The following is a 15,332-nucleotide window of genomic DNA, read 5'->3' as shown; positions in this document are numbered from 1 at the left end:
GATGCTGGATTTACCTCCAGGTCCCAGCTCTTTGTGGCCGACCAGGGCCTCCCACAGGACAGACAGGACATTTATCTGCAGAACATTATAGAGCAAGCTCTGGGTCTTTTCTTTCTTTCTTTCTTTCTTTCTTTCTTTCTTTCTTTCTTTCTTTCTTTCTCTCCTTTTTTTCTTTTTCAGTTTTGAGAAGTTCACTTTTTTAGGGACAAATAGATTGATAAAGTCACTACGTGGGGTCCTTGGAAATAACCTATTTCCTTGGAAATAGCGAAGAGCCAGCCGCAGCTATGCATTCATTTGGAGAAGCAAAGGAGAAAACAAGTGAAAAGATGCTTCTTCCCTTTTGATATTAAAAATCCAGCCCCTGCCTGTTTTCACGTGGATGCCTCTTTATTAAAGTCTCCATGACTACTTTGGATTTTTCTGGATCTGTTATTAATGACTGGGGAAGGAGAATTCCCACATCCTCGCTGGTTATTTGTGGACTCTCCTGAGTGTAATCAATAATTACATTGTGTATTCATATGAGTGTTTCGTGCCCGCGTTAAGGTCAGACTTGACTACCCATCTTTCTATTTTAGGAAAAGGACCATACGGGCAGCGTTTATACCGATGTTGATTTATTATTTTCTTTTGGAAATATGTTGGTGTATACGGTCGTTACTGTTAGTAAATGTTCTCCCGTCTCGACCTTCTGTCTGGAGGTGAAAATGGTATCTTTCTTTTCTGGAATTTATTTGGGCGTTTGACAGGCCGTGGTAAACAACTTCATAAAAGGTAGCCTACTTGCAGAATCGCATTTAGGTCACGCGGGCGTTTTTGCTGTAAACGGAATGATGACGCCACGGCCGTGGTCTGAGCCACGGAATTGAAGGGCGTCTGGCGGAAAATTGTGGCGTTTGCGTAGTAGAACCTTAGTACGGACGGTTCGTTACATCTGGGGACTCCTGCGCTTGGCTCTTGCTCCGTCTGGGGGTGCAGGACAATTCAAAGGGAACCTTTGTTCACAAAAATGGGATTTCCTCACTGTCGTGTTGATGGTTTATTCCCCCCCTCCCCCCCAGTCTCGTGTTCTGAACAAAGCATATTTGAGACTTACCTTTAAAATGAGTGCTTTTGGCAGAAATGTCTGAGCACATTGTTCTTGGCTGTTCGGAAGGAGGGCCTGCCCGTGGGCAGTTGTGTGTTCCTTACACCCTGCGATAGTGGGTCTGTGCCCTTTTTCCCTAGTGGGGGAGGTGGGGTGGGGTTTCTTGTGAATGCCGCTGATTCTGGTGGCCTTTTATTCATTTCTTCTTATTAGAGTGGAAATGTGGTTTGCTCATAATGGATTATTGATTGGCCTGTGCGAGGCGGCCTCCAGGCCCTGTGAGGCCTGGGTCCTTACTGTCCAGCCGTGAATGCATCATTTCATGGGGCGGCTCGGGCCCGGGGCGGGGGACTATAAGCCTGGGATTGTTAATCTCGGGCAGATTGGTGTGTGCGGAGAGGGACTCCTCATTGTTGTCAGGGAATTTCTCCCCATTTGTTCAAAGAATAGGCTTTTTGTCTCAGCAGTAGATAAGCTTGTGCAGGATGTTAATGATGTATTTTAATTCATGGCTCATAATTCTACAGTGTAACCAGTAAAGCCCATTTCATTGTCTGCAGGCGAACAAACAGGCTGTATGTTGAGCAGACCGGGCCCAGCACCCACCGGGGGCCTGTGTTTCTGGGCTGGCCCTGCAGCCGCGGGCAGGACCCACCGCTCGGGGGGGACTCGCCTTCAGAAGGGCGCCGCCAGCCTGGGCCGGAGACTCATTCTTTTGATTTTATGACTTGCCTCTTGGAGCCATACCACTCCCGTAAATATCCCGGGCGTCCTGTGTGCTGTGAGCTGTTTTCTTTGTAAGGGCATCTTCCCGGCCTGGCCGCTTCTTGGGATTTCACAGATTCGGCTGCAGCCGCTCGCCGGTCCCGCCTCCCAGAAGCCCCGGCTGCCCCAGAGGGTGACCCGGAGGGGACAGGACGAGTGACCCCATGGCGCTGGGGAGAGCAAACCTCCCCTTTGCTGGCGTGATACGGCCCATTAACGAACCAGAACTGGGAACGTGCTCAGCTAGAGAGTTACTTGAGAACCGGGACGAGCTGCAGGGCGGCTTCCTCCCACTGAAGAGTCCCAGCTCGGAGCAGGAAGCTCCCCTTCCAGTTTCCCAGCACCCCTCGAGCGGGGCGCTCCCACCGGTTCACAGACACTTGCACACTTGGTCTGTTATGCCAAGGGCTCAAAAATTCGAGAGGTTGTCTGCAAATCAGCCTTTGGATTCCTTTTGCGGGATGAGATTTTGATGGGATCCTCTGATCCTTTTGGGGAAATCGGTCCCAAAGCGACCGGCTTCTGCTTTGTGTTGATTTCCTCCACAGAGCAGAAAACGGCAAGATTTCCCGTGGATTCGGCTGTGTAAAAACCCGGACTGTTTTACCTTACCCCTCCCCCCCACCCCCACGCTGGCCATGCCATATTTAACTGGTTAGGAAGGGACTGTTTAAAACAGGGGAGGAAGACCTCAAGTGCATTGCTGTGTTTTTGCCTCGGGAAGCCGTGGGAAGGATCGCTGGGAGCCCGAAGCCAGAAAGCCGGCCTGTGCCTTGGGCAGGAAGGCCGGGACCCAGCTTTGGGCGGATTCCCGAGTTTCTGTGGGCAAGCCCTCTCTTAAAAGACTGCTTTTCATGTGAACAGTTTGTTATTCAGGTGACTTTTCTGTTTTTTGGAATCTTGAATACTAGAATTAACAAAGGGTAATTTTCTCAAACTGCATTCCTTAGGAAGCCCTCTGAGCTGCCTCCAGGCCCGGAGAGGGGGATGGGCGGGGGCGGGAGTGGGGGAGGGGAGGGAGGGGCAGGGAGGGGCAGGGTCCCCCACGCTTCCCCTGAGCAGCTCTTTCAGTCCTGTTACTTACTGGGGCCGAGAGTGGGAGTTATTCTTGAGAGAATAGTATCTGTACACTCCCCGTGTAGACTCAGCAATGAACAGGAACAAACAGAGTTGAGGTGCTTCATTTACAGTTATTTGCTAGAGTTGAGGTGCTTCTAATATTCCAACACTCTCTCCTTTTTAGGAGGTACAGTCAGTGTGTGACATTATGTAAGGTGTACAGCATTCTGATTTGACGCCTGTATGTACGACATAGTGATCGCTACCGAAAACCCGGTCACCATCGGTCGGGGCACAGTGACCCCCATTTTGCCCACCCCCTCCCCCTTGAGTAACCACCAACCTGTTCTCTGTATCTCTGAGTTTGTTTTCACGTTGTTTTCTTCGTGTGTTTTTTAGATTCCACATTATGAATGGGATCACACAGTATTTGTCTTTCTCGGACTTATTTCGCTTAGCATAATGCCCTCAAGGTCCGTCTGTGTTGCCTCGTATGGCAAGATTTCATCTTTTTTATGGCAGAGTAGTATTCCTGTGTGTGTGTGTGTGTGTGTGTGTGTGTGTGTGTGTGTGTATGCTACGTCTTCTTTCTCCATTTGTACATCGATGGACACCTAGGTTGCTTCCATATCGTGTATCTTTTCTTAATTTCTTGAGGAATCTCCATACTGTTTTTCATTCCCACCAACAGAATACAAGGGTCGCCTTTTCTCCAGCATTTGTTATTTCTTGTCTTTTTGATAATTGCCATTCTGACAGGCGTGAGGTAGTTTCTCGTTGTGGTTTTGATTTATAATCTCCTAGTAATTAGCAACATTGAGCACCTTTTCGTGTACTATCTCTGTGTCTTTGGAAAAACACCTCTTGAGATCCTCTTCCCATTTTTTAATCGGTTTGTTTGTTGTTTTCATTGTTGAGTTGTAGGAGTTCTTTATATATTTTGGATCTCAACCCCTTATTGGATTTATGCTTTGCAAAAATCTTCTGTCAGTAGGTCGCCTTTTTTTAAAAGTGTATTTATTTTGAGAGAGTGAGAGCGTGCGCGTGTGTGTGCAAGTAGGGGAGGGACAGATCGAGCAGCCCCCGCAGGCTGCTAGCTGTCAGCCCAGAGCCCAATGAGGGGCTTGATCTCATGAACCGTGAGATCGTGACCCGAGCTGAAATCGAGAGGTGGATGCTCGACCGACCGAGCCCCCCAGGGGCCCTGCCTTTCTGTGTTGATGATGGTTTTCCTCACTGTTTAGAAGCTTCTTAGTTTCATGTCGTCTCATTTGTTTATTTTTCTTTTGTTTCCCCTGCCTTTGGAGTCAGAGTCACAAACACATCACTAAGACCAGTGTCAGGGAGCTTCCTACCTGTGTCTTCTTCCAGGACGTTGCATGGTTTCAGGTCTTATGTTGGAGTCTTTAATCCATTCTGAGTTAATTTGGTGTATGTAAGAGAGTGGTCCAGTTGTAATCTTTTGCATGCGCCTGTCCAGTTTTCCCAACACCTTTATCGGAACACTGCTTTCGCCATTGTATGTTTTTGGCTCCTTAGTTGTAAATTAAAAAAACAATTTTTTTTAACGTTTATTCATTTATTTTGAAAGAGAACGAGCTCGAGCAGGGGAGAGGCAGAGGGAGAGAGGGAGAGAGAGAATTGCAAGCAGCCTCTGCTCTGTCAGCTGATGCAGGGCTTGAACTCGTGAACCGTGAGATCGCGAAATGAGCCGAAATCAAGAGTTGGACGCTTAACTGACCCATCCACCCAGGTGCCCCCTTAGTTGTAAATTAATTGTCTGTCTACATGTAGGTTTCTTTCTGGGTTCTCAGTTCTGTTCCGCTGATCTGTGTGTTTGTTTTTGTGCCCATGGCATACTGTTTTGATTACTGTGGTTTCGTAGTATAGTTTGAAATCGGGGAGTGTGATGCCTTCAGCTTTGTGCTTTCTCAGGAGTGCTTTGGCTATTTGGGGTCTTTTGGGTTCCATGCAAATTTTAGAATTATTCTAGTTCTGTGAAAAATGCCATTGGAATTTAGTAGGGATTACATTGAATCTGTAGATTGCTTTGAGTAGTGTGGACATTTTAGCAATATTCTTTTTTTTTTTTTTTTTAATTTTTTTGATGTGTATTTATTTTTTGGGAAAGGGAGAGAGAGCGCAAGCAGGGGAGGGGCACAGAGAGAGGGAGACAGAATTCAAAGCAGGCTCCAGGCTCTGAGCTGTCAGCTCAAACCGGAACTTGAACTCACAAACCGTGAGATCATGAGCCAAAGTCGGACGTTGAACTGACTGAGCCACCCAGGCGCCCCAGCAATATTCTTATAATTCGTGAGCACAGAATATCTTTTAATTTATTTGTGTCTAAATCTTTGTAATTTTCAGTGTATAGGTCTTTCATTTTCTTGGTTAAATTTATCCCTAGGTATTTTATTCTTTTTGATGCATTTGTAAATGAGATTGTTTTCTTAATTTCTCTTTCTGATAGTTTGTTATGAGTGCATAGAGATGCCACAGATCTCTGTATATTGATTTTGTATCCTTCAACTTTACTGAATTCATTTATTCTAATAGTTTTGTTGATGAGTCTTTAGGGTTTTCTATATATAACATCATCTCCTCTGCAAATAGTGAGAGTTTTATTTCTTCCTTTCTGATTTGGATGTCTTCTTTTTCCTTTTTCTTGCGTTATTGCTCTGATTAGGACTTGGAATACTATATTGAATAAGGGCGGTGACAGTGAGTATCTTTGTCTTGTTCTTGATCTTGGGAGAAAAACTTTCAATTTTTCACCATCAACTCTGATTGTTGGTTGTGGGGTTTTTTATATGTGGCCTTTATTATGGTGAGGTATGTTCTCTCTGTACCTGCTCTGTTGAGTTTTTATTATAAATGGATGTTGAATTTTGTCAAATGCTTTTTCTGCATCTGTTGCAATGATCATGTGATTTAAAAAATGTTTATTTTTGAGAGAGAGCACGCACGCAAGGGAGAGCGTGAGGCAGGGGAGGGGCAGAGAGAGAGGGAGACACAGAATCCGAAGCAGGCTCCCGGCTCTGAGCTGTCAGCACAGAGCCCGACATGGGACTTGAACTCAGAAACCACGAGATCGTGACCTGAGCCAAAGTCGGACGCCCAACCGACTGAGCCGCCAGGTGGCCCGATCCTGCGATTTTATCCTTCGTTTCCTCAGCGTAGCGAATCACACAGCCTTATTTGCGGGTGTTGAGCCATCCTTGCATCCCTGGAATAAATCCCACTTGATTGTGGTATACGCACCTTTTACTGTATTGTTGAATTCACTTTGCTCATGTTTGATGAGAATGTTTGGATCTCTGTGCATCAAGAATATTGGCTTGTAATTTTCTTTTTTGGTGGGGTCTTTGTCTGCTTTTGAAATCAGATAACTAAAAATACAGACACCGCCGTGTAGATCCGGTAGTTGTTAACATTTTGATATATTTTGTCTTTCTCTTTTTCATAATCCATCTCTGAAATATTTCATCAACATTTCTCAAACCTGAGAATGTTTTCTTGTACTACCAACCTAACAAAAGCAATAGCAGTTCTCAAATATTCTCTAATACTTAGTCTGTATTAAAGTTTAGTTTTTACGAAGAGTTTGGGAGCTACGATGTGTCTGAACACGTCTGCTGTGGATGATTCTAGCTGGTGAAAGACTTTACAGTTGTATTAACTAACCTTTTGTAATGGACCTATAAGAGTGCGCTGTGAATATGTGGGGGTCGCTAGTGATTTCTAATTCAGTTTCCTAAGCTTCTGTTATTTTGTCCTTTTGAATTTATTAAGCCAAATACTGTCACTGCCAGGGAGTAGGTATCTTTTGGGTCTTGCACTGACATTTCTTTTACTGATTCAACGATTATTAATAATAACGTGTAACATGTTAACCGCTTACCACATGTTAAATGTTGCACCTAGAATTCATTAATTTAAACCTCACAAAGTGACTATAATGTAGTTATCATTATTATCCTTTATATTTAAAAAGTGAAATGAACCGGGAAACAGAGAGTTTCAGACACTTCCTCAAGGTCACACAGCAGGTCCAAGTGAGTGGCAGACGTGAGTTTTGATCTTGGGTCGTCTGGCCTTGAAGCTCACGGGCTAGAATTCCTCCCACAGCTGTGGTGCCCAAAATGAGCTTGGCTCTGTGCTGGCTTGGGGGACTGAGCGGAGAGAAGACACAGGCTCGCAGAATATGCCCTCCAGCACACAAGTGACCAATTAAAGAAGCGGTAATTGTAACGTGTCAGAATGTGTGCTGGGGTCGGCCGGGGCGTGCAGAGAGCTGGGGGGGAGGGTCAGGTGAGATGAGAAGGCGGGTTGGGAACTACATGCGTGAGGCCCAGAGGTAAGTGTGTGCGCATCTGCCCGGGAACAGAGCACAGGGTCACAGAGGGTGTCCCGGGGACATGCGTCTTGGTGACATGGGTGCTCAGGCCCCTGTGGTCCCCGTCCGAGAATTTGGGGCTCTGTGAGAACATGAGTGCTGTGCAGGGCGCGGGTCTGCATCTGGGATGTGGACTTGGGCTCGAGTTGGAGGGGTCTGTGGATTCAGGAGGGAATCGAACGCGCAGCCGGCAGGACGCCGGGGATGTCACTGGGTGTTGGTGAGGAGGGGGCTGGAGCCCGGGACGACCCCATCGGGTTTCATGGTCGGGTCCCCGCCAACGGGGGGTCGTGCTCGGCTCTAGAGTTCTGCTGCACCCCTGCGTCCCGGAAGGAGCCTCGACTTCCCTGGAATACCGCGCCTGCTCTTGTCCATGCGGATCATTGCATCCCTCCCCGCCCTTCCGGAAGCATCTACCTGCCCTGCGGGTGCCCTGCCAGTACATGGTTTTCCATGCGTTTCCGACTTCTGGGTTTCTCGAGCCTGCACCTGTTTCTTGTCTTTGAGACGTGAGGCTCCCGTGAGCGGCCTGGCGCCTCTCAGACCCCGTTGACCGGGAGGGACTCTGGCGGAGACTGCAGGGTGCATGGGGGTGCTTCTAGATTCTTCTAGATTCTCTTCCCCTTCCGGCTGCAGGTGTGCAGGGCTTGCTCTTTCGGGAGTCACTGCACGGCAGGGGGACTTAACCCCAGGTCCTCCGCCTGGGGCTCCAGCTTGCTCCCCGAAGCTCCTTTCCTGCGTTGTCTCAGGTGTGACATGTGCTTCCCGGGACCCTCACTTGGGGACTGATTTATTCGTTGAAACGTTTACCCACAGAGTAAATTTATCCCAGACGCAGCGAGTGTGAGCGTGTTGAGAAAGTCACTTCATCTCAGCCGTGCCGTGCAGGCCCACAGAGTGTGAGGTGTGGCGGCCCTCCGTCCGGCTGTGTGTTTAGGCCTCGTGGTTCGCTTATGTGATTGCTGCCCGTTTTATTTTCGCAACTTCTGTGCATTGTCCTCTTAAATCCTTCCCCGTCTCCGTTCCCGTGCGTTTTTGTGTTATGAATACCCGATTTTGTTTTGTCACATAAACATTTTACCCTTACCTGTCTGTTTTTTTTTTTAATCAATGCGATTCCACTTCTACAAAATGACATTTCAAAAAACACACGAGGCATTTTTAGTGGCTTCACACTGTTCTGCAGAGAAACGCACACGCAGTGAGCGATCCGTTGGAAATCTATTTTAAAACCCCAATCAGCAAGCCATTTTTGTGCATAAACAATTAAATTACACTCTCGTCTGGCACGTTCCCAGTGACAGCCTTGGAAAAAGTTTGTAATACGATGACAGAACTGATTCGTTATGGGCGAAGTACGTGTTCCAACGGGGCCACGGTTTGTGCACGCGTGTGGGCTGACATGTTGTCCTGTGTCAGCCAAAGCACATACGTGTGTCTGCTGTCACCTCCACCCCTTCCCTCTTCGTGTCCGCGTTGCTGGAAGACTTTAGTCGCTCTGGTCTGCGTAAAGAGCTCGCGTTTATCTACACGTGTTGTAACACGAGGTGTCTTGGGGTTAACGCGGTGTCGTGGAGCAGTGAGAACCTCAAGTCCCATTCGGTGTGTGCTCGTGTGTCTGCGAGAGTGAGACGGGCAGCTCACTACCAGGACGTGTTTGGCCGGAAGGGGCCAACGGGGGGCGGCCGCCTGGGGTGCATTTTTAAGATGAGAGCTCTGGTGACGGCATTCTTGCTCTTTTTTGGAAAAGAAGGGACGACCCTGGCTTAAATGGCAGTTTTTGTCCGCGGCCGAAAAGAGTATCCCAAAGATCTGTTGATTTGGCGGCCGATGAGGAAGAGAACCAGTCGTGGGGAATCGCTTTGTGACTGTTCCTTTAAAGGTTTGCAAGAAACTCGGCTGCAGGCCTGGGCCTGGGCGTCAGGAAGAGGGCCACCGAGTGGAGCTTTTTCAAGTGGAGCCAGTTTTGTTGATGTTACGATTTCCTCAAGATAGTGGTGTTCGGGGCTTAAATAGTTACTACTGTCAGAGCGTTTTTTCCCGTTTTCCACATGGATGTATTTTCCGCCCGGGGATATCCTGAAGTTCTTTAAAAGTGCGCCCCGTGCAGCTCCCTCGGGGATTCACGGCGGGGCTGGCTTGTGAAGGGTGGGGGTGGGCACAGAAGGAGCGGAAAACAAAAGAGAAAGAAGGGCTTGTTTTGCCGGTGGCCGGGGCGCCGTGAGTGTCCTTCCTCGCAGGGCCCTGTTGGCTTTGGGGGAAGCTTTTAAGCTGGTTTTGGAGGAAGCGCGCGTGAGGACGCCGTGTTCTCTGGCGTTGGGGCTCTCGAGGAGCGGCGTCCAGGCTCCGGCTGGCGTCGGGGGTGCTGGGGACTCGGACTCTGTGCATCAAGGCAGCGAAGAGGGACCCTGGCTTTCTCAGCCAGCAAAGATGGCAGCCTGGCTCGATGTGCAGAGGACTGAGGCCCCCGATGGACGGAGAGGGAAGTGCGGCCGCACCCGTGGGACCAGCAGCCTGGCTGCCCCGCCGGAGGCTCCCACAGCCCGGACCCCTGGGGCCGGTGCCTCCCACCCCCCCTGCGGCGGACGGGGCTGCGCGCACACCTGCTGGCCTCCCGTGCCCTGTAGGGCAGGCCGTCGGCGAGGCCGCCCTGGGCAGGTGCTTCTTCATGGACGGTGGCAGGGATGTGAGGAAGGCGCTCGCCAGGGGCTCCGGTGACCCTCAGCTCCTGAGATGTGACGAGTGGATCCTGCGCTGTGAGGGTCGCCCCCGTGAGCCACCTGGCTGGCTAGCGGGCGGCCGGGGCTCCCAGGGTCCACTCGGCGACACTCGTGGCTGGGGCTGGGGTAGAGGCCCCCGGAGCTGCCCCCCGGCTTTGGAAGCATTGACTCTCAACGGCTCCTGGGGGTGCTGAGCACACGGTGGCAGAGAAGGAAGGAACAAACCGTCCACGGAGCGTGCATCTCTGATGACCCGAAGCGGTCTTCTCACTTGGAAAAAAAATGCACTTTTATTTCCAGGTGCATTTGTTAGTTGCCTCCCGTGATCCTCGAGTGGTTGAGCACCAGCACTCCCTGAACCTTGTCGCTGTGGCTGGTTTTCGGCTGTTTGATCCCCTTGGGCTGGAGAACTGTCTGACGTTGAATACTCTTCGTTAACCAGCCGAGAGGTCCAGTGGAGTCTGTAAAATTATTTCAGAGCCCCTAAATTCCAGTGTGTTTTTTTTTCTCTGTAAAGTTATTTCTTTTATGATTCTTTAAACTCATAAGATCTTTATACCCAGATTAGGTCACTGAGGTAGTTATGGATAGTGTGTTTGACTCCTACTTTTGTGTATTTTATCATACTCAACATTTTGGGGGGGGGCAGATAAAAGAAACCTTGGGATAGAAGGAGATGCGCACACATCGTTTGCCTTATAAACTCGTAAATACCCTACGGCCATACAAAACTTGTGCCAGGACCCAAACAGCTTGAGAAAATGAGTTAAGTTAGCTTAAATGGTCATTAAGAGTTCTTGTTAGCCTCGCTTGCCCAATTTTAGGGGGAGCTTTTATTTCTTGACGTTACTGGACTCATTGATGTTTTTGGGCTCTTTCTCAACAAGAGGAGCTCTGTGCACCCGTTAGTGTAAAGAGGAAAGGGTACCTGTGCCCGGCTCTGCTTCCTGCCTCTTTTCAGACTTTGCTGCTCTCACTGCATGGGTTTCTGAGGTGCCTGGGAAACTCCGTGGCATGGGGTTTGGAAAAGATGTTTTGGAATACATATTCCAAATAAGATTTCTCCTCAGGGTCTCTGGGAGGAGGCGTTCGGAGAAGGCAGGAGCTGTGTTGTCTGTTCAGAAGGCGGCCAGCGTGGGCGGCATCCACACACCCTTGCGGTGAGATGGACACGACGTATAAGGTGCTCAGAAGCCATAGTGGTGGCACCTTCCGGAGACCCTCCCCTGGTCTGTTGCTCTGGTGAAAACGTGGCAGGCTGGACCACCCAGAGCAGACGAGGGGTCACTGCCCCAGGGTCTGTTGGGAGACAGCCTTGCATTTGTGAGCAAAACATGTCTATCAGTACGTTCGCTGAGAACCAGAAACCTACAACTTCTTCGTATTTCGTAAATGTTGTAACACGGGCTCGTCGTGCGTATGAGGTTGTCGGTTTGTAAAAACATGGCTTCCTTTATACGTGCCCTGGCTGGTTTTAAAGCAAATCTGCCCGTCCGGGTGCCTCTCGGCGCAAGTCTGGAGTCCCCCGGCCCCTCCCCGCCCCCCAGGGAGACCCTCAGAATCCTGATCTCCATTACTTGTGACTAGAGGTAAGAGGGATGGAAAGACCACATCCCACGGGAGCTGTGGCCCTGCCTCCCTTTCGAAGCCATCAGAGTAGGATCCTGGAAGACGCCCTCCCTCACATCCTTTATAACTGGCTCACTGCTTTGTTTATTCTCCCTATCACAAGTCAGATGGAAATTCCTGTTTTTGCCGCAGACGCTTGCTCTCTGGTGTGCGCTCTCTGCTTTGCTGTGGCATTCGGGTTGGCTTTCCTGCAGTGCAGGTGGCCGGCATGGCGCCGGGCACCTCCCTCGTCTGGGTGGCCTTGGCTTGTGCACAGAGTGCTGGAAACACCCAGGCACCTAGAGGAGCCGCTCACCCTCTGGAGGGTGCGCTGGCCGTGGACAGGACAGTGAGGCCCGGCGTGACACCCGCTGTCAGTCGCCAGAGAGAGGCAGACCCAGCCTCCGCGGGAAGGCACTGTGGCAGGCTGACCTCTGGTGAAGTGGGCGGGGGCGGGGGTGGGGTTGCTGCATGACTCCCGGCGTCTGGAGGGTACTCTGTACCGGGACTGGGACTTAGTCCTGCAGCCAGAGCCCAGGGTGCCTTTTCGGGATCGGGGTGGGGTAGTGGTGCAGGAGGACAAGGACAGGACCGGGAGGGGAAGGGGCCGTAGGGTTTGGGCTTTATCTGGGAGGCAGTGGTCTCACGCCCAGGCACACCACGAAGTGTCTGGTCCTGAGCACAGACCTTGCGTGAGCTCAGGGTTCTGCTTCTGCCCCTGGTCGCCTCTCTCTCACTAAATCACCTGTGCTCTTAGCTGAAGACTCGTTTCCCTAACATCTGAACACAACAGTACGTGTAGGTGTGAACTGCCTTTGCGGCTCACTTGTCCTGGGCACCAGCTGTGCCTCTGGGTCCTTTCTAACTCTCCTCCCTGGTCCTCTCCCCTGGGCCCCCATTCCTGCCCACCCTGCTTGGGTCTGTGGTCTGTGTTTCTCACACTGCCTACAGCTTCATGCACCTGAGTCTCTCTTTAAAGATCTGGTATTTTCTGGAGAAAATTATTTTAGCATGAAGTCATTTACAAGTATTTATTAATTTTTTTTTTTTTTGGTTTATTTACCTATTTTGAGAGAGACTGAGACAGTGAGAGTGGGGGAGAGGCAGAGAGAGAGAGAGAGAGAGAGAGAGAGAGAGAGAGGGAATCCCAAACAAGCTCCACACTGTCAGCACAGACCCCGACGTGGGACTTGAACTCATGAAACTGTGAGATCATGACCTGAGCTAAAACCCAGAGTCGGACGCTTAACTGACTAAGCCACCCAGGCACCCCAGCAATTATTTATTTTAATGATTCAGCACACAATCATTGTCAGTAGTTGTTTAACTACTGGTTTTTGAGGGGTGCCTGGGTGGCTCAGTCGGTTAAGTGTCCGACTTCGGCTCAGGTCATGATCTCATGGTTCATGGGTTTGAGGCTCCTGTCGGGCTCTGTGCCGACGGCTCGGAGCCTGGAGCCTGCTTTGGATTTCTGTGTCTCCCTCTCCCTCTGCCCCTCCCCTGCTCATACTCGGTCTCTCTCAAAAACAAATCTCAAAAAAAAATTTTTTTTCTTTAAACTTTTGGTCTTTGAGAGCAAAGCAGCTGCTTGTACATGGATTTGAATTTCTGTTGGCGTCTCCTTTAACCTGGACTGGATTGATATCTTTAAGGAGTCCGCCCGTCGCTCCCCGAGGATGTTACTGGGTCCCTGCTCATGTGGGAAACTGTGTTCCTAAGATCTCCGTGTCTCTTGTGTTGCAGGTGCTCTCTGCCGCCCGCCATGCTTTCCAGGTAGGAGACGCACGTCGTCCTGGGAGGTGCGTCTCTGCAGCCGGGAAGCCAAGGCCCCGTCGGAAAATGGAGAGATAAGACGGCGTCTGGCAGGCCTGTGCGACAGAAAGCCGTGCCCGCCCCTGCCGGGGAGCCCCTGTCGCGGAGATGGATCGCAGCCGAGAGGCCGAGGTGGAGCTGAGGAGGGGCTCGAGCCCCGGCAGGGCCAGCAGGAGCCCCGAGGTGGACGGGGACAAGGCCATGAGCCACAGCTGCTGCATCTGTGGCAAAAGCTTCCCCTTCCAGAGCTCCCTCTCACAGCACATGCGCAAGCACACGGGGGAGAAGCCCTACAAGTGTCCCTACTGTGACCACAGGGCCTCGCAGAAGGGCAACCTGAAGATCCACATTCGCAGCCACCGCACAGGCACGCTGGTCCAGGGCCACGAGCCGGAGGCTGGCGAGCTGCGGGTGTCTGAGGGCCTGGATGGGTGCACCAGCCCCACGAAGAGCACCTCCGCCTGCAACAGGATCCTGAACGGGGCCACCCAGGTGGACAACAGCAAGATCCTGCTGAGGAGCAGCAAGAAGGAGGCGGAGGGCGCCGCGGGCGCCCCGGGGGAGGGCCAGGCCGCAGCCCAGTGCTCCTTCTGCAAGTGCAAGTTTGAGCACAGGAAGGACCTGGAGAACCACGTGCACCAGGCTCACAAGCCCTTCCGGTGCCGGCTGTGCAGCTACGTGACCCTCCGGGAGGAGTCCCTGCTGAGCCACATCGAGAAGGACCACATCACCGCGCAGGTGCCCAGCGGTGCCGAGGCGGACGCGGAGCACGGCAAGCCCGAGCTGACCCCCGGGGAGTTCCCCTGCGAGGTGTGCGGCCAGGCCTTCAGCCAGACCTGGTTCCTGAAGGCTCACATGAAGAAGCACAGAGGCTCCTTCGACCACGGCTGCCACATCTGTGGCCGGAGATTCAAAGAGCCGTGGTTCCTCAAGAACCACATGAAGGCGCACGGCCCCAAGACGGGGAGCAAGAACAAGCCCAGGAGCGAGCTGGACCCCGTCGCCACCATCAACAACGTGGTGCAGGAGGAGATGATCGTGGCTGGCCTGTCCCTCTACGAAGTCTGCACCAAGTGCGGGAACCTGTTTACAAACCTGGACAGCTTGAACGCGCACAACGCCATCCACCGCCGGGTGGAGGCCGGTCGGACGCGGGCTCCGGCCGGGGAGGGCGCCGTGGTGCAGGGCGGCCCCCCGGACTCCCAGCAGCTCTTCCTTCAGTGCCTGAACCTGCGGCCCACGGTGGCCGGCGCGCCCGCCCGCGGGCAGGCCGGGCGGCGCGTGGCCGAGCTGGACCCGGTCAACAGCTACCAGGCCTGGCAGCTGGCCACCCGGGGCAAGGTGGCCGAGCCGGCCGAGTACCTCAAGTACGGCGCGTGGGACGAGGCGCTGGCCGGGGACGTGGCCTTCGACAAGGAGCGGCGCGAGTACATCCTGGTGAGCCAGGAGAAGCGCAAGCGCGAGCCGGAGGCGGGCGCGCAGGGGCCCCCGCGCAAGCGGGCGGGCGCGCCCGGGGACCCCGCGCCCGGGCCCCTGGACGCCCGGCCGGCCGCGCGCCCCAGCCGCCGCGCCGCCGTCCCCGCCGGCCACGGCAAGTCCTCCGAGTGCTTCGAGTGCGGCAAGATCTTCCGCACGTACCACCAGATGGTGCTGCACTCCCGGGTGCACCGCCGCGCGCGCAGGGACCGCGACGGCCCCGGGGAGCGCGCGCCCCGTGCGCGCTGCGGCTCGCTCAGCGAGGGCGACTCGGCCTCGCAGCCCAGCAGCCCGGGCTCGGCCTGTGGTGCCGCCGCCGACTCCCCGGGCTCGGGCCTGGCCGACGAGGCTGCGGACGAGAGCGGAGAGGACGGTGCGGTCGACCCGGCTCCAGGTGAGCGCGCGC

At 52.5% G+C, this 15,332-nt stretch overlaps 1 protein-coding gene across 5 annotated transcripts in view; it reads left to right on the top strand.

The window, feature by feature from the left end:
* ZNF516 (zinc finger protein 516) overlaps window positions 1–15,332 on the top strand; it is a 124,583-nt gene that overhangs the window by 38,755 nt on the left and 70,496 nt on the right. For 3 of the 5 annotated variants that reach the window (XM_060614104.3, XM_060614105.3, XM_060614103.3), the window contains exon 2: window positions 13,382–15,320. In XM_060614104.3, coding sequence (XP_060470087.3) covers window positions 13,559–15,320 — 1,762 coding nt within the window. In that variant the 5' untranslated portion in view covers window positions 13,382–13,558. Of the gene's footprint in view, window positions 1–5,499; window positions 10,331–13,381; window positions 15,321–15,332 lie in introns of those variants that run through there. The other 2 variants (XM_081790837.1, XM_060614106.3) reach the window with 2 other exon arrangements.

The sequence above is a fragment of the Panthera onca genome, chromosome D3, assembly GCF_046562875.1.
Source record: "Panthera onca isolate mPanOnc1 chromosome D3, mPanOnc1 haplotype 2, whole genome shotgun sequence".
Lineage (NCBI taxonomy): Eukaryota > Metazoa > Chordata > Mammalia > Carnivora > Felidae > Panthera > Panthera onca.
The sequence above is the reverse complement of the archived record's forward strand: the minus strand, read 5'-3'. Positions and strand labels throughout refer to the sequence as shown.